Raw genomic sequence first — 19,694 nt, forward strand, 5'->3', positions numbered from 1 at the left:
ATGGTTCTTGTTGCATCATGACCTCACAGCGGTCGGCCTGATAACCCTCATATCTCACCTTTACTAGACTCCCTCTTCCCTCGCAGGAAGGAGTGAAGCCTGTGGTCAGTGGATCATTAACAGATCAGCAAAAAGAGAGTCTTGGTGTCAGCTATGCAAAAGAAAAAACACCAAAAAAAACAAACAGTAAACATGTATGTCATGGATTCCTTTTGTATTTCCTCATATTTATATTTGAAAATTCACTGTGACATACATCAGAATCAGAAAACCTTTTTTTTTTAACAAAACAAAGGAATTTCTTGTGGTGACATTACAGAATATAAAAATAAAATAACAATCATGAAATAAAATGAGATTGATATAATTAAGTACAATAGTATACAATTCATTAAAATAAAATGGACATTACAATAGCATGACATGAATAAAGAATGAATACCCAATGAATTACGAATTAAATACATATATATTCATATATAAGTTGCACTTTCATACTTTTTTTTTTAGTTTAAAAACTTGTAGTTTAATCTGGATTTAGAGAATTTTGAAGGTTTTGTAATTCTCTTGTATGGCTTCTAACCGCTGCTCGTGTCTGAACTGGCAAAAACTTGGGTTTATAAAATAAATCATGCGATCTATTTAAATTCTTATTAAATCCTCATTAAAATAAATTTTCTTGTGACTGCGGTGACAAAATGTGTTGATGTTTTCAATAAAAGAACAACAACCTGGTTTTAGAATACATTTAAAGACCCTGTATTTCTGCTTTGTGTAGTGTGTAGTGTGACACCACTGGTTATAACTCAATTATTCAAGCATGGAATTGGAATCATAGTAATGAATTGAATCATATCCAAGATGCCTTTAAACATAATCGACTTAATACTCAGTTCAACTTTGGGGTCATTCATTCTGTCAAGATATTTATATATATACACATATATTCAAATCAATATCGGGAGGAAAAAAAAACGACCATTCTAAGATTTTTACTTTGTATGGGTGAGTGAGTGAGTGAGTGAGTGAGTGAGTGAGTGAGTGAGAGAGAATATAAATGGGCTTGTAGTAAGTGGATGGCGTCGCACATACTTTTCTCAAACACCGTGCACACTGAACCTCTCCTGACGCGCACACGTTGACAGAGGGAAGTTTCTCAGGTGAACTCTGGTTCTGAGGGAAGCTGCACGTCCCGCGCGACACATGCGGGTGTTTGGAACTTTATTGGCGGCTCTCGCGCTCCTCTCGGCCGCGCGCAGCAGCAGCAGCAGCTCCGTGGAGATGCAACAAGTGCCCGGAGAAGGTGCTCCTCGCCCCGGGCTCAGGAGCTCCGCGCTGCCCGGGACTGTGACGGAGTCTGCGGCCGGAGGCTCCAGGGACGCAGGAGCGGCTCTCAGCGGCTGCACGGACCGCTGTCGCTGCGAGCTGGACGGGCAGCTGCAGCGGGTGGACTGCTCGGACCTGGGACTCCGGGACATCCCGAGCAATCTGAGCGTCTTCACTTCTTACCTGTGAGTCTGAAAAAAAAAAAACACTTTTGCAAGTTTATTTATCCCGGGAATGGAGTAATTGAGTGCGTGCAGGAGTGCGCATGCGTACATCGTGAGAAGCGGAGCACCTGTTGCACATGTTTACTCTCGTAGTTACTACACGCGTGTAAACTGTATGGTAAAAGAGTCACGTGGGGAAAAACCCGTCCTAAATTCGCTTAAATGTTATATAAATACACACAATTTAAATGTATACAACTTGATATGAGACATAATGCACAGATCTTTCAAAACATATGTATTCTGTTTATAATATTTCCTCCATGTATGAAATAAACAACAAGTTTCTATTTTGATTTAATAAAATTAGGATTCTGAATCGTCAAAATATACAAAGATAGAAAGTGTTACGAGTTGGAAAATTTCACCTCATAATGAATAAAAAATAAGGATGGCATTTTTATCAACTCACTAAGCTAGCAAGTGTAGTATACAGTTTAAAATGTCCTAACTATAATTTTAACATTTTGTGTTACATAGATGATCTTAACGTATCCAAAAATAGAAATAAATTGTATCAGATTTGTGTGGAAAATTGAGATCTCACCAAACTGACTGCTTTAGACCTTGGCTCCTGCTGGAGTATTAGGGATGTCATCACTGATATAAACATTCTCTTTATTCAAGACAAAACATGTCGGTTTAACAGGGTGGTTTGTGTAGTAAAGTCTGAATGCCATCATTTTAACAAGTAATGAAAATTTGGTTGCAAATTAGAATTTGGAATTTCTATCCAAGACTTCCTGGACCTGCAGACCTCGTCTGGGTTCTTGGTGAAAATAGAAAGTGTAGATACTTATAATTAGTTTGAAACATTCATTACGTAATTCACAACACCTTAAATAACACTGAGAGATCATGACATGGATCAGGACACAAAGTGCATTATGTAGAATGACAAAGAGGGAAATGAAGGGGTGACATATAATCCAGACTCCCGATTAAGTTATGTTTCACAACAGCCATGTCAATCAAGAAGCATGTGAGGTTGTTAAGGGCATGTATAAGGACAGACTGAAGGAAATGTGTTTGTATCCTCACATGTCTCCTCAGCCAAAAAATCAAAGTACATCATTGCATTTTTGAGAGGGATTAGTTTTGTATTCTTAATGTGAAAAAAGTTATAGTATCACCTTTTTTTTTGCCAAATATCTGACCTTCAAACTATTTCAGTGAAAACATTTGATTAAAATTCTTATCAAAGCTTTTCAACATACATATGATCAAAACATTCTTTCGTCCACAAAATGTTCATTTTCATCAAGACACCCGCCCTTCATTAATGTGTAGTGATGTAAGTATTTGTCATACAATATGTTGCTCCTAAGCTTTGGAACAATCTTCCTCTCTCTTTGCGCTTGATGGAGTCTACTGACTCCTTTAAGAAACATCTTAAGACGTTTCTATTTTCTGGAACTCCTGTTGTGTTATCAGTTTTAAAATATATACTTTATTGAATATTATTTTGATGGTTTAAGCGCTTTTTGACCCTGGTCTGGAAAAGCACTATACAAATAAAAATTACTTACTTACTTACAATATAAAAGGATAAGGTTCGTTTTTTTTAACATTGCAGATGTCGGCATCCATTCAGTCTAGAACCTGGTAATGAATCCCTGAAAACAGGTTCAGGCAAATAAATGGAAAAGTTGTTTGTAAAGAAAGTGCTGTCACGTTAGAATTAGATCCTCGTCTTCTACTTAAATTATATTCAAAGATGTAATCATCACATCAGTGTATGTTTACATCCAAAACACAATGTTAGCCTTTCAAAGGATGAACAACAACAACCAGATACAAATGTAAACTGCACCTGTTCTTTCTTACTTTGTTGTTCTCTGGTGTCAAACTCAGCTTGTCAACTTTAAACTGTTTTTTTATGTGGTCGAACAACGCTTTAAATTCATAATACTAGCTTGAAGTCTAATCTAACATAAAATACTTGATTAAGTTAAATAGGGTAACAAATACATATTTGTTTTCAAGAATGTATTGTGTGTTAATAGTTGTGTGGAAGAAGTTTTATTTTTCCTTTTTGTAGTTATCTGGTAATAGACTGCACAATAAAATAAATACATTTTCTTTTTTTAAAGCCAACAACTTGTGTATTTTAACATTTTCATAATAATAACAATAATAATAGTAATTGTTTTTATTTTCTATCTTTTGTTTTACAACACATTGGTTCAAGGATGAAACTACCAACCTTTTAAGCTTAGAAAAAGCTAATGGTTAAATCACCTAGACATAAATAATCGCTCATTTTTCAAGAGAAAGTGATGTTTGTGGCGATAATAATCCTAGTGCACACAGGTTTGAGAATGAAGACGCAAATCCTGTGGTTAACCTAGTTCTATTGGGAAACGTGTACACTTCTCTTTGAAAAAAAGTCAACTTAAAAAGAAAAATAGTGAAGTTGCATCAATATTATTAAATACATTGCTTTTGTTTATCTTGTAATAACTAAAAAATGATAAGCCATTCATATTAAAACCAGTCCTGGTTTCGAGATTCAAGATTTTTCTTATTGTCACTAACAACATTTAAGAATGCACGATAGCGAAATAAAATAGTTAATAAAACACACATTTATTACATGAAGTGGCAGTGTAAAACAAGTTGGTTAGTACACAAATAACTGTGCACCAAAAAATACGATTCATGATAAAATTAATAAGAAGTAGCACTAAGCTCCTCATCGGGGAAAAAAGCAGAAACGTAAACACATTTAAATCAACTTTCTTAAAGCAGAAATCTACATAGAGCCAGACTTGTTAAATCAATAACTCACCATTTAGTTTGGGAAAAGAAAAGTTTGGAAGCAAATAGACTGAAACATGAATATTATATTGTGGTTTTTATCATTTCTATTTCTTGATTCGGGGCCAGAATATTTTCATTATATCCCATTTTTTGTCGAAGACAACATTTAAAGTCACTTTTCTAAAACATAATTTAACAGAGATAAAAGTTGTGTTGCCTCCATTTCCTCTCTAAAAGCTGCCTGGAGCCAAAACTCATATTCTCTTCTGGTTAATGTTTTAAACGCAACTGTATTTTTAGCAGAGTGACATCGTTTTTTAATTGAAATCTTGTGTGATGATTTGACAGCCACGTCAGGCATTTCCCATCTCTTGATCTTGAATACGCACACGTCAAAAGACAACGTGTCACTCCAGTCACCTCATCTGAAAGAAATGCTAAAAATAATGTGCAATAAAGTGTAAACCAAAAATATAATGGCGTATCGTTCACTAGCGAGTGCGTCATCGTGTCCTGACGCATCACTGATCATCCTCCAGCGGTGCGAGGGAACATTTTTTAAATTTGTCTGCAAACTTTTCTACTTCACCCAGTGACTCATCTTTAGCCTCTTTTTAAAAGTTTCATTAACGTTGCATGATTTAACTTGAAATCAAGTCCCAGCCAATCAAGTTTCTGACGAGAGGTTAAGTTTGGGACGTGTTGACGAGGAAACTCTGCTGGAAGCTTTTGAACGACCAAACCTGCGTGAACTGCTAAACTGTCACTGTATTGCTGTGTTAAAATGAGCTGAAATCCATTTCACTTCCCAGCAGGTGACTGAAGCTCCATTCAAGACCAGTTTTAGCCTTTTGCAAACCATTACGTCACTGCGGTGTGTGTGTGTGTGTGTGTGTGTCTGTGTGTGTGTGTGTGTGTGTGTGTGTAGTGAGAGCCTGCCCATCTTGGCTTCGGCCTTAAAGCTGCACAATGTCAGGATTTAAATTTCACCCTCATTAAAGAAAACCTCGCTCTATTGAGGAGTAGTTGTGTGTGTTTCCAAAGCAAGCAGATGGACACACACACACACACACACACACACATGCACGCACACACACACACACACACACACACACACACACACACACACACACACATGCACGCACACACACACAAAGAGCGACTCACGATCAAAGGTTCTTTGTTTGTTCTCATTAAGTTGTTAAGTCAAGAAAAGGATGTTTGTCTGCAGGTGAGCAGGCATTTATAATTATATATAACAGGTATTAAATTACAATAATATTCCTCTTATTCTCTCATATAATCCGACCTCTGATCGTATCCTTATAAATGTGGGGTCGACTAGTTGCTGATCACGTCAAGTAAAGTCAATTTCTGTCACGTTAAAGTTAAACTCTTGGAAACTAGAAAAGCACTGTAACTTGGCATACCTCTGCCAATGAGCCGATTTCACATATGAGCAGAAATGTAATCAATAAAACAATTTGTTTGATTGAAGAAGTTTGTGGAGGAAAAAAGAAGGGTCTTGACAGGAAATCAAATCCGGGTCACAAAGTGAAGGCTGTAATGTTTCGTTAAAACCATACGCAGATCATTTTGCAAACACAAAAATAATCTTTATTAACAGGAAAGTTAACAAACTCTACTGACCATATAAGGGGTTTTAGACATTTTTCCTTTTTTTCCCCTTGGACAGGGCTAGGTTTTCTAGGCTTCTAAAACTTTATAAATCCAGATGGAACAATTGGATCATATGTTTCATGTTCAATTTCTCAACATTTTATTGGAATAAATGAATCTGTTATTGATTTGTTTTGCTAACAGCTATTAACGGCGTAAGCACCATAGAAGATAAACTGAACAAAAACATCCAGATGAAGTTTTTCTCCGTCTATAGCTCTTCCTGACAGTATAAAGAGCGACAGTTTAGTGACCATGAGTTCAAAAAAAAAAGGTCCTCGCCAATGCTCCTGACGTCCTTCTGAGGTTTTGTTTGTGTGGTGCGAGGCAGCACTGACTGACAGTGCGAATTGGGGACCAAACCCCCCATGTTTTTTCTTGGCCCCCAGAGGCCCCCGCTGACCCGCCCCCCAAAAGAATGAGAAAAAGACCAAAAAAAAGAAAGAGTGAAAGAGGACAAAAACTGAGGGAGAGGCCTCGCTGTCACTCCACACAACTCTTTCTTCAAAGTTTGTGTTTTTGCAGCCTTTTGAGTCAAGGTCTGATATCCATCAGTGCGAGCCCGTGGAGGCGCACAAAAATCAACACTCTCACATTAGGACGGCTTTTATTGAAGCGGAGAAAAAGAAGCCTGCAGTCTTTCTTTCAACCGCACAATCAGACTTTAACAAATGCACTACAAAACACGAAGATGAACAAATCATCAGTGTTGAACTTGTTGATTGGGTTTTTTCTAATCTATTTAATCTGAGCCTGGACGAGAACAAGACACCTTTTCAATTCCAATGTTTCAACAAGAATAAATCCTTTTTTTAAAATTTAAATCTTCTGTTTTTGTCGGGTTTCGACACATATCGAAAGGATTTAGTGCTAAGTGCTTCACCATGTCGAGCAGGTTGTGTTTAGTCATTTCTGGAGCTGTTTTTGTAAATGTGAAAACAGCTGCCTGGTGAAAACCACATGATGACAGCCATCGGTGTCAACCAAAACACCAAAGCTGCAGCCAGACGGCAAACTGATGAGCTCAAGCTGAGCGCGGCGCAGCATTCCCGGGTGATTACCTCCCGCGTCGCACACACACGCTCGTCTTCTGCCAGCACTTCAATTCACACTCGATATCAAGGCGTGGTTACGGCTAGCTTGGCTCGTGATAAGCTAGGTCACAGCTTTAACATAACAGCTTTAATGTGCTTCTAGCGGTACGCCATGTGAGTCGTTGTATTTTTACCAAGGTCTTCCGATGAGTCTAAGAGGATAAAGTCATAAATAAGAACTAAATACAAATGGAACTCAGTGAGCTGATCTTTCACTGTACAAACTTTATTTAGTTATTTTTTTTACACTAACTTTAGAACCCCCAGCAGATTGATCGTTCTTTTCTTTTTTGTGCACGTTAACCTCCAATTAAATCTATATTAACAAAGAAAATGTAATGTCAGATAAAGTTTTTAACCATCTAAAAGATAAGGCCTGTAGACGCCCAGTATTTTAATAATATTTCAACCAACTGTGTATGAACAGGCTCTCTTGTGAGTTTCTGAACAGAGCCTGAGAAAAATTTTGACCTTTGACAGAACATAAATAACATAAATGTTTATTTACGTCAAGAGTTTCTAAATTAAATTCAATAAAAACAAAAATACATCGAAGTTCTCAAGTGTCTGTATCGCTGTCCAAAGAAACTCAAAGTAAACCATGAATCAGGTGGAAAACAAAAACTCAAGGAGAATGGAAAAAACACAAGAGAGCAGTAATTACAAAAAACATATAACACATACAACAAATGAAATAAAAAGGAAAAAAGTAGGAACAGGGGGACAAAAAAACGACGATTATAATCTGGCGCCTGTTGCTGGAAATGAGGTGGCTTTAAATTCTGCTGCAGTGCAGTTGCAGATGAGATGCAGCTGCTGAGAGAGCAACAAGTGCCATGGACCAGGAAAAAAAACTGAGGAAACACAAGAAGGAAAAACAAGTCAGACAAACAGGAAGTTTCAAAATTGAATAAAACATTTTTATACATTTTTAAACATAAATTTCTGACTAAAAAAAAAGTTGACTCTCTTATTATCAAGTACTTACTCTGCTATTACTGTACAATTGAAACTTGACCAGACCCATTATGAAGTTGGAAGATTTAAGTGAGCTGGTGCCTCAGAGTTCAGCAGGTTAAGAAAAACAGGTGGATTAAGATCATATGAGGTCATATGATCTCACAGGGTTCGGCTGCAGGATAATCAGTCCTTTTCATGGTGAGGACGATGTCACTACATCTAGATCCACCTCTGGATCTGTTCCCAGATCAGCTCGGTGATAAAAAAGAGATATACAGACTTTAAGATAAAGGCTTTCTTACTTTAGATGTTTCTGTTTGGATGGAGATTTTTACATATTGAACATGAACATGAGAACGTGACAACCAGTTTATGTGTAAATAAGATAATTCTGATGCCGTGGGAACCTTGTAGCATTCAGCTAACAGGGGTGCTAAAGATAATGCAAGCAGCCATAGGATTATTTGATTTATATGAAACCAGTATTATCTAACAGGTCTTATAACAACAATTCCAGTGCTTCAAGTAACATTTTCTTGTGATAAATATTAGAAAGTTATTGATTATTAAAACCGGGGGAAAATCCACTAATTGCAACGTTTTGAATACTAAGTCAATTGTGAACTTTTGTTGAATCCGACTTTCAAAATGTTATAACTTGCTCAACATTTACCCTTTTCAAAAACAGGAAAAATAGGTTTCATTAAATATTACTGATGTAAATTGTTTTTTTTCTCCATTAAATCATGTTAAATAAGAAAATTTGTCTCTAAAAATATGCATAAATATACAGTAATAGAAACATGCAGCAGTCACAGTGTATTTTTAATTGATTAAATTTATAAACCTATCGATGGAAGTGACTGAAAATGTCAGTAAACATGGCTGGATTAGAGTCAGATTACAAACGACCAGGCAATCAGGTCCAAAGAAATCAGTGTGAGATCCAATTAAAATAAAGAATATTCGGCAGACTCAACCATGAGTGTATAACTGATATTATCAAAGTGATTCCAAAGAACCTTTTAGATGTTTTGTCGAGTGAAAACGAAATGTCTGAGATCTGTGACTTGGTCAATCCAACAATATTTTAGATAAACTAGGACATGTGTTCTACATCATCAGTATTGTCGTACGGTGGTGACGAAAACAACGCAAACTCAGTTTTCACTTTTTACCATTTCATTCTAAAGTAAGTATGGATCTAAAAATAAGCAGCCGAGAGATATAAATAACTCTGTGTCCCGACTTAGTACAAGTGACCTAATGTTGAGACACAGACCCCCCGCCAGAACATACGTTCACACGGAGACAACAACATATATGCCAGTGTGCCCTGAGCCGTAAATGGAGTCAGGAGGTGCAGCTACACACAAGCGGTGAGTGTCTACAGTAGAAACCAATCAGCCGTAGCCCTGTTGGCGGGTTAAAGAAGCAGTCTGCACAAAAACAAACCCAGTCTGTGTTGTAAAGCCACTTTATGAAGTGCTGAGAAAGTTAACGACGGGTGAATTGAACCTAACACACACTCTCCCGGTGTGTGTGTGTGTGTGTGTGTGTGTGTGTGTGTGTGTGTGTGTGTGTGTGTGTGTGTGTGTGTGTGTGTGTGTGTGTGACAGAGCCAGACTGTGTCTTTTCTCTCAGACACCGGCGAGGGAAAGACAGTACCTGTCGATAGGGATCACACTGTGGGAATAGACGCACAGATAAGGAATGAATACGCTCAAATACAACCACTGTCTATTCAGAACAGTGAAGTCATCTTGTTTTCAATTCAGATTCCCCGGAGATGTTTGTGTATTCCTGAATGATGACAACACTGCAGGAAGTCTAAAAAAAAATGGTATACTAATTCAACCTGTTGATGTGAAGATTAGGGTTTTACGGTTCAAGGTTTTCTCTTGGCTCTATTAGTATATATGAGCACTGATCACTTTCACAGCAACTCATCATCATTTTAAACATAATGATCTAAATATCTGCAGTTGTGTTACACTTCCCAATGTCAAATGGTATTTATTTACTGTTGTGTGTCTGCAGGGATCTGAGTATGAATAATCTGACTGTGCTGACCAGTGGAGCGCTGTCCAGTCTGTATTTTCTGGAGGAGTTGTAAGTCTAAACACACATACATGCATACACACACACACACACCTGTGACAGGTGATGCAGACTCTAGGTCAGATCCATACATCCTGAAGATTAGATGTATTATATGACAAAGTGCTATGTAACAATGTGCAGTTGGTCCCTATTAATATAATTATATACAGTCATTATATCATTATAAATGCCCTTTATTTAAGATGAGAAAATAAAGGTTTGTTATGTACGTAGAGATTTACAAAATTAAGATCGCAATCTTCTAACTATACAAAGATACAAAGGTGGTAAATTTCACTTCAGTGCATGAGTAAGTAGCATTGTTAGCATAGATTAGTAATAGATTACTTACAGGTTACAGGTTGACAAAGTTAAACTTAACGGCTCCAAACCTTTGACCAATACAGACAAAATAATAATTTTAAATAGTTTGGGAACCAGCTTTCTTGATACCTACAGTATATATGATGTAATAACAACAATATGTAAGTATGTAAAAAAATAAAAGGAAATACATTAATCAAATAAACCTGGCAACAACTCAGAGACTTCATCAGTCAACACTTACTGGTCAACAGTTCATAATAGGGGGAATATTTATAGTTATTTTTGAGCAGTTATGAATCACAAAGTAACCTGATTGTATACTTCTTTCTTTCCCCTCGCTAACGCTTCTCATCTTGTTTTGATTTTCAATGATAAAAGTGGACATAAGGAAGGTTCCAGAACACATTTGACCTCCCAGAGACCCGAACATGACTCTGACTGCTGTTCTGCTTGGCTGCCAGCAATGTGTGTTTATATGTGTGTGTGATATTTGTCGCGGCGGCGTGACAAACGTCACTACGGCGATAGGATACCGCAGAGGTGTATGATGGGAATTGAGACTGGCTGAACTCTCGGTGCTCCCGAATAACATCTGGAAAAAAATGCTCACAACTAAATTATGCTTCAAAATTGTTGGAGCTCTTTATTTACTTTATTTTTTTATTTTTTTTAAGTGACACAATGTCATTGCTTTTCTTCTTCTCTTCAAGGCGTTTGGCGGGAAACGATCTGTCATTCATCCCCAGAGGGGCGTTCACCGGGCTCTTCAATCTCAAAGTGCTGTAAGTGTATGACACGGGTGTGTTTACTGTTGCTAATCATTCACAGAAACACTTTCATCTATCAGTCCAAGTGCAGTAAACCTCTTTGTTGTCGGGAACAATTCATTCTTGGAATCGTCAATAAGATTGTGAAGAATAAAGTTGCAAGTTGTAATTGTCACATTTTGGGAGCATCCCTTTCAAGTTCAAGTACCGTCACTTTAATTAAATATTTTACACAAATCCAATTCACAAAGTAGTGAACATTTATATAAAGTGAAGGTTATACAAAGTACATAGGAACTCTCGTTTGTAGTGCTATAAGGTAAAGCTATCCTGTAAATCAATGGACCCCAACCCTCTGTGATGCATTTGTTACCGGGCCGCAGAAAAAAAACAATTTATATAATTAATGTTCTTTTAAATAGTGCTGTCTTAAATGTATTTTCTTGTTTCTTCTTTAAACTTGTGGAAAAAAAAAGTGTACCTGAAGGGCGGTCTGTAACTATAAGGCCATTTTAAACAAGTCCACGGTTCAAAAAAGGTTGGGGACCCCTGCTGTGAATCACATACCAAATGTTTTTGTTTAGAAATAGCAAAATGGTCTATTGCAATGAATCTATAGCAAAATACAAAAAAAACATAAAAAAAATAACTATTAGCTTACATTTTGATGGTTTCTGTTTGTTTTGATACTGCCTATTATAATAATAAAACATACTACTTATTAGGTCAAGAAAAATGCATCAGAGCAGAAACAATCATTTTATTTTGTTTTACATTATATTAACATTTTGTCTGCATTGCATGTAACCTTTTAACTATGGTTAAATAAAAACTAGGTAAATCTTATTTAAAATACTTTTTAAAAATCTGCTATAATTCTGCCTGATAACATTAATGTTGACAATAACATTTCTGTGTACAATATTTACATTTTCTTAAAGACCAAAACATCTTTTTACAAATAAAAATTCTGATATGAGCTTCTTTGAATCCTCTCACACAGCAGTGTAACGCATGTGGTCCTGGCAGGGTGGGACTAATTATTTTGTTCCACGAGGGATGGTTCAGTGTTAGAGAGCTAATCCTCTTACTGTGTTTTCCATGAGATATTGTGTTCGAAATCCGGAAAACTGTTTATAGTTACTTTGTGTATTTCCAGGATGCTTCAGAACAATCAGCTGCAGTCTGTTCCTGCCGAAGCCTTCAACAACCTGCACAACCTTCAGTCACTGTGAGAAACTCTTCTTGCTGTTTCATTAAAACCAATTGTGTGCATCAATACTAATAATATATAATAATTATATATAGAGTACGCTCAAAGACCCTCAAAATGATAGCCTTCATACTTGAGGTTTTGTTGCTGCATTTTTGGGTCGGCCTTACTTTGAAGCATAATTCTCTCTAGATAGTATTTTCAAACAGTGGAATGTCTCTTGCCACAAATTGATCAATGTTTTGGCCAAACAGTCGCCACGTGATGCGAGCAGGCACCTGGGTGCCCACAGGAGGGCCGGCATGAGATGGAGCTCATTAAAAAAATGCATAAGAGAATATTTTTTTCAAACACATCTTCAACAGTGCAGGTAACTTTCTCGATTAAATGTTTAATATCCAGGTTAACACCCATTCATTTCAATTAACTTTGCATAGTTAAAAACCTCATCGTCCTTGGGAGTCTTAAGTTTAACATGTGGACAGATTCTTCCTCAGTGTCTCCGAGCAATCTTTGCTTCAGAGGAGGCGTAACACGATCCTCTCGTAATTGGTCCTTTGCTCCTCTTTTTTTTTAATGGGAACCATTGAACAAGCCTCTATAAACTTCACCCAGCAGATGAACTTAATTTGATCTATTATTTATACTGCCTTTAAATAGACTTTTTATATTTCCAATTAAAACCATGAATATTTAAGAAAAAAACAACAACTAAATAGATTGATGTCATAAACCTTTCTAGATGATGAGTTTTATATTTTTTGTTTAATTGAATACAAACGTATCTTTTTAATTGGGATTTCCAGCTGGAATAAAACAGTCTCCACCTTTAATAAACCATTTAAATTAAATTATAATCTAAAATAAAAATTTAAAGAAGTCCCTGCAATGAGCTCAATATGACTTTTTTTTTTTAAATCTCAAACTGCCCTTTAAATGTTGCATAGATACAAATATAACATTAAAAGTGCAGTCAAGAACATGTGCAGTAACCAAAAAACAAAACAAAACAAAAATGACTGGAGATAACAACAGGCATTACTTAATCAACAACCGAGTCACTGGTGTTGTTGCCAAGTGCAGAGTGACCTGAATGTCCTTCCAATTCCAAACAATGCTTCTTATTAATGTTTGAACTCTGCTACTACGCTGCCTCCCGCCAGAGTTACACCTTAAATGGACTCCTAAATGAAACACACAGATCGTTCCCGACATGAGGAATCACACAGAACCGATACAAAGAAGCCCCTCAGTGCTGTCTCGATTCTGCACTTTTGCTCAATAACTGTCGACTCAGCGCTCGGCGTCTTGGCTACATAGAATAGTATATGAGTGTGCATGTGTGTACATGTGTGCTGATAAGGGTGAGAGACTGGAGAGTCTTTTTGTCCAAGGTCTCTCTCTTTTATCTGATGGATGATTATGTGTAGTCCCATCCTTCTCATCTCCCTGTGCTTGAACAGAGGAGCTATTGTTGCTCCGGACAGGTACCCGGGTTTTCCTTTACAGCATGCATGTTTATGTTTTTTGAGAGGACTTGTGACTCCTCAACCGAAAGTGCCCTACTGTTTAAGCAGTAATGTTACCTGCTCAGTAATGTTGCTGACAAAGCCTGCATACAAGACCGAACAGAGGGGCAAGGGTCTATCTGTGGCGGGGTCGAGTGTCACTGAGGCAGGATGGGAAAGCATCTCCATAATGTCGCCGGAGGAAACACGCTAGTAAACATTAGAGGGTTTGAGTTGTATGTTAGAGATTTGGCAACAAAGAGACCTGATTTTAAGTGTCGTGTAAGAGACTAATAAAAAGAGGAAGTCAATTCGATGACCAGGAAGGATGATCAAGATGGGTTCAGGTGGAGAGGACACTTTGTTATAGGTTGGGTTAGGTTAGGTAGAACTTTAATGATCCCTCAGGAGGTCTCCTTCGGGAAATTGTTTTTTTCAAATTAGTCACAGCAATACAGAAATTATTCATAGAAATAAAAATAAAAAAAGGGAACAAGAACAAGAGAAATAAAGAGAAAGAACAAGATGATACAATCTAAGTCTACAGATAAAGATAAAGAACATAGATCAAAGAAAATAACAAAGACAAAGGATACAAAGACTAACATAGAACAGAACATCATGATACTTTTACTCCACTCCTGCCAACAAACTCAGAATTGTACAATCTAATAGCCCTAGGAATGAATGACTTCTTGAGTCTATTAGTGTCGCATCTGTGAAGGAGCATTCTTTCACTCCATCTGCAACTCATAATAAGAGATGTTAAAAGAGGTTTTTCACAATTTGGCAAAGGTTTATGCAAAGAAAAAGGCAAAATATAGGAGAGCAGTAATAATATTTATACCTTTAGCTTATTTCAGATAATAAAATCTGATCAATAAAACATTTCACGATAGATCAAGGGTACCAGGAATCAAACCTGTACCTTGTGAATTCAGTGTTAACCACTAGGCCATAAGTCAAGTTTAGTTACCCCACATCATTACTGACCAACAAAAACAACACACTTAACAATACTATCGCCATGAATGTTTTTTCGCAATTCTATGGTGTGTTGGGTTATTCTTTTTAAGCAAAACCATGCTCTTGAGCAGTGATTAATAGTCTTACGAGCCAGAGAAGATTCAATGGGCTCGATTCTGATTTGGATCGACCTCCAAAAGTCTATCCTATAATTGAATGAAGTTCCATTTACAATGAACCAACGTGGCAAAATGTCATTGCTCTCGTAAGTGATTTAAAATCTGTGAGGTTCTACCGTATACACAGCAAGTGTACATCATGAAACACATCTTAACCATCAAAATTCAAAAGCTTTCCTAACTTTAACTTATAACATTTTATGTAACTGTTTAAGGCTGGGTTGTCACCATCACACAATTTAACAAGGTCGGTTTTGATAAGAATCAATCAGGTTCAGTTATAGTTGAGATTTTGTATTAGCAGTTAGCTGGGTTCACAATTTGCAATGCACCAGTTTCTGCTAAAGAACCATCAACTCATAACCCATCAATGAATTATAATAATGTATGTTAATTTACAACTGACACTCCAAAACAAGCTTCCTGTTTCCTTAAGCAAATATTCTAGTAGATTCCAGCGTTAAGGACTCTCTCTGCGCTCATTAACAAGCCGTTCCTGAGGCTCTGGTACGATGTTGGCGTGTCAAGTGGTGCTCCAGGTGCTCGAACACTTGACCCCTCGTGTTTCTTCAAATGAAGCTTTCATTTCTAAGCCTTTTTGAAGTCCAAGTGTTTGACCAAGGCACTTTGACAATGTAGTCATTTTGTAAATGGCTCTTGTGGGAAATTCTTGTCTTGACTATGGAACAACTTCAATGCTTCCGTGATCGAATAATTGTTTTGGACTCAAACCCGGGTGGCTGGTATGAAAACAGAGTGGTCTGGTCAATATTACTGTACCACAGATGACGCTAGCATGAAGCCTGCCATTGGCAAAACCTTAAATCTTGTCGTTGATTGAACACACTTTGTCACTGAATTCTCATGAAAGTTGTTTCATTTACGTGATTTGGTTGTACGCTCTGTTTTCATACACTGTATACAGTACACAGTACTTTATATTGTCGTGAATGATAGTGGCTGCTCCTCAGGCAGTGTTTTCAAGCCATAAAAGGGACAACAAAACCTTCATAACATTACGAAATCCAGATGGAACTATAGCATAATATCATGATGTAATCTACTCTTACATTATCATCAGTCCTGTAAAAGAAAAAGTGAAATAAATAACTAAAATTCTGTGTTTTTAGACCAGTGACCCTGGGACAAACCCACACACGCATGGAAAGAAAAACCCCTGACTTAAATGGCAAATAATTAGTTAATTTTTGTGTGTTTTAAATAGATGTTGGACTCTATTGTACTATCAGTGTCTGTTTGTACAAAACTCTTTTTTCATTTGAATAGTTACATTAGAAAATGTGATTAAGCCCCGCCAACTGAAAATGCTGGGTTTTTTTCAAGCTAAAATCTTGTTTACTGTAACCATGCCTACTTGGCCGGACATCAAGGTTTGTCACTGTGTGTCATCAATCCCGGAAGTCTTCACCTCCAAGGTACTCGTTGTATAAACAAAGCAGGGTGTGATTACAGCTGACTGGAGGCGAAGTGAACCCATTATTACTAGTTAATAGTCTTAATGGACTCTGCTCTCGTAAAATCTCTTTCGCCGAGATTTCAGACGGGGAGAACTTTATAAATTAGTAAGTTCATCAGAGCAAGTCACGTTGCACTACAATATATTTACCCAATAAAGTCAGAATACTTGATATTTATGCTTTACTCTCTTCTGATGTCCACAGGCGTCTCGATGCCAATCACATCTCAAGTGTCCCCAACGGCTGCTTCTCTGGCTTGCGTTCTCTGCGACACCTCTGGTTGGACGATAACACTCTGACGGAGGTACCTGTCCAGGCCCTGCGCGACCTGCCGGCCCTGCAGGCCATGACGCTCGCCCTCAACCACATCAGACACGTCCCCGACCACGCCTTCAGCAAGCTGGGCCGCCTAGTGGTGCTGTAAGTGAACTTATTATTCCAATCTTTGAAACTGTCCACATATTTGTCCACATACATATTTTAAGATGAAATTGTTTTAAAACATTGACATTATTTAATAAATTCATGACCTGTAAGAAAAACATTTCCTCAGCTCCTGCATGATTTTACCTTAAGAAACAATGTCTTTGTAATAGCCATAGTATGTAGACATGACAATGTGGGACAAAATGTAATATATTTGGCATCATTTTAAAAATAAATCGATAGAAAAATTTGTTATGATTGTACACAAAAATACAAGTCATTACCATGATTTTGTATTTGAAATATACAATCTATATAATATAATTAGACCAAAAAGTCTAAAAAACCTTCTCTTGTGTCGGCTGACCTCTACTTTCAACTTCAAAACAACTTGTTTTTGTTTTGTGTGTGCGGACAGTTGCTAGGAGACATCGTAGTATTAAGTGTGACTGTCCCTCTGCCCGGCTAATAACATGCACGCCCCTCTGAGAGCGTGCATGTGGGGGATATATGTGTGTGTGTGCTTGGTGTGACGGCGGCGGGGTGTGTTCTGTCTTCTTAGGGGCCCTCGGCCTTCAAAAAGCTTTTTGCTTTTATTTTGTTAATTTCATGCAAATTAGCTTCAAACCGATTGGACAAAAGAAGTGACAGCCGACTTCAATGCCACCGCTCTGAATGCCATCACACACACACACACTCACACACACACACACTTGTACGTGCATGCACACATTTTGTCTGCTTCATTAGTCCATCCGTCTTTCTCTCTCCCTGCAGGCATCTCAACAACAATAGGATCGTTACCATGGGAACGAACTGCTTCCAGGGACTCCACAGTTTGGAGACGCTGTAAGTTTGTGTGTGTGTGTGTGTGTTTGTGTGTGTGTGTGTGAGGAGACAGAGTTGAGCTGGGGTCAGGGTCAAAGGTGAGGAGATGAGAAGGATTTAATTTCACATTTGTAAAACAGTCTTCAGTGAACATGTTGATATTGTCTTGTGAAGAACATTCTTAAAGGATGACGTCGCTACACACAAGACTGTAAATACTCAAGAGGACATTTCGTTACTAATACCTTTAGTCTCTTTTGCAAACTTTTAAATAAACCTGGAAATCATTAAATAAGGTACACTGAGCCGCTTATTTACTGCACTTCTGTTTTCTACTCAATATTATTATGCAATACATTTAGCCCCGCTGTACAACACCACACATTTGGAATATCACTGATGCAATGAACTCAGCAGTAAGGATTGTGGCAGTATTATGACGGACCTATGTTGCACAACACACACAGTACACACGTGTTACTACTTCGACCCCACCAAGAGTGACAAAACTTAAAAAGGTTTGCAGATCCAGATGGTAATATGGAGCTAACAGACAATCAAATAAAATGCTTGGCGGAGATAATTGTGAACCAGAATTAAAAAAATAATATTTCTTTAAACATTATAATGTAAAAAATCAGGTCAACTTATTTGAAAACCAAACTCTCCTGACCAACTGATGGTTTAAAGATATGACTTTATAAAGTTCTCCACCATCTGAAATCTCAGCGAATGAGAGGTTAAGAGAGCGCCGTAATAATGGCTTCACTCTTCCTCCAGCCAGCCGTAATCAAGCCTCGCTTTGTTTATACAACGAGTCCCTTGAAGGTGGAGACTTACCGGATTGATGACGTGCGGTGACCAACCTCAATGTTTGACTAATCACAGCAGAGCGAGTGTGGTTATGGTAAACAAGATTTAATCTCCAGAGAAATGGTTTAAGTGGGCGGGGCTTAAGCACATTTTCTAATATTTCAATGAAAAGAGAGTTTTGTACAAACAGACACATACTGATGATACAATAGAGTCCAACATCTATTCAAGACACACTTAAATCAACACATTAGTTGGCCTTTAAACTAATCACATTATAATGTGAACATCCATTAAACTTTTTCACTTGACAATGAAGATAATTTATTTTATATTTTTGTATAATAAAGTAACATATGAAACATGTTTCTACACAAAAATAAAAATGCACTAGAAAAAGTTTGTGTTTGACTTTAGCACAACATGCATGTTTTTCTCGTAGACATGAAGCTGGTTGAAATGTGTTACCATCAATTTGATTTTAAATAGTCTTGAAAAGTTGGTGAAAAATCTTTAGTGACACTGCATTATATACGTAGACGCCTACATGCCAGAAGTTTGAAGTTATTGCTGGAATAAAGGCAACAAAACTTTCCTCTCCCACATTTGCCATATTGAATTTACAGCCGACCTCCATTTTTCCATCTTTAAATCCAGTTTAGTTCCCCCCAGACCCCCCCCCCCCCTTATAAAACAAATCTTTAAATAACGTATAGTCATCCTTTGAGCTGTTTTTGTGTATTTTGAAATTTGTGTGTGTGTATCTGAGTGTGTGCATACAGCATGTTTCTGTTTTCTCAGTCAACCAGAGCGGGAGCTTTAAACACTAACACACACTGCTTTCATTTGGAAATTGTGTGTCTGGCTCTGTGTGTGGCCCCGGCTGTATGCTAATCATAATTACGATTCATGCACACACACTCCCGGATTTGTGTGTGTGCGTGTTTGGTGGCTGCGTACCTGTGTGATCAGCAATAATAAACTGCAGCAGCGACTGGCGTCCATCTTGGCCGACAAACAAAAACAAAGAGGAGGAAGA

General features: G+C 37.4%; 1 protein-coding gene across 1 annotated transcript in view; it reads left to right on the plus strand.

Annotated features, from left to right (window-relative positions):
• Positions 1–1,134: 1,134 nt before the first annotated feature.
• The window catches only part of LOC148083796 (leucine-rich repeat-containing G protein-coupled receptor 5-like), a 32,113-nt gene continuing 13,553 nt past the window's right edge, over positions 1,135–19,694 (plus strand). Inside the window, exons 1-6 of the mRNA XM_087786958.1 lie at positions 1,135–1,511; positions 10,088–10,159; positions 11,188–11,259; positions 12,404–12,475; positions 16,793–17,008; positions 17,792–17,863. Coding sequence (XP_087643084.1) covers positions 1,204–1,511; positions 10,088–10,159; positions 11,188–11,259; positions 12,404–12,475; positions 16,793–17,008; positions 17,792–17,863 — 812 coding nt within the window. The 5' untranslated portion in view covers positions 1,135–1,203. The remainder of the gene's footprint in view (positions 1,512–10,087; positions 10,160–11,187; positions 11,260–12,403; positions 12,476–16,792; positions 17,009–17,791; positions 17,864–19,694) is intronic.

This window comes from Callionymus lyra, chromosome 3 (assembly GCF_982586985.1).
Source record: "Callionymus lyra chromosome 3, fCalLyr1.hap1.1, whole genome shotgun sequence".
Classification (NCBI taxonomy): Eukaryota; Metazoa; Chordata; class Actinopteri; order Syngnathiformes; family Callionymidae; genus Callionymus; species Callionymus lyra.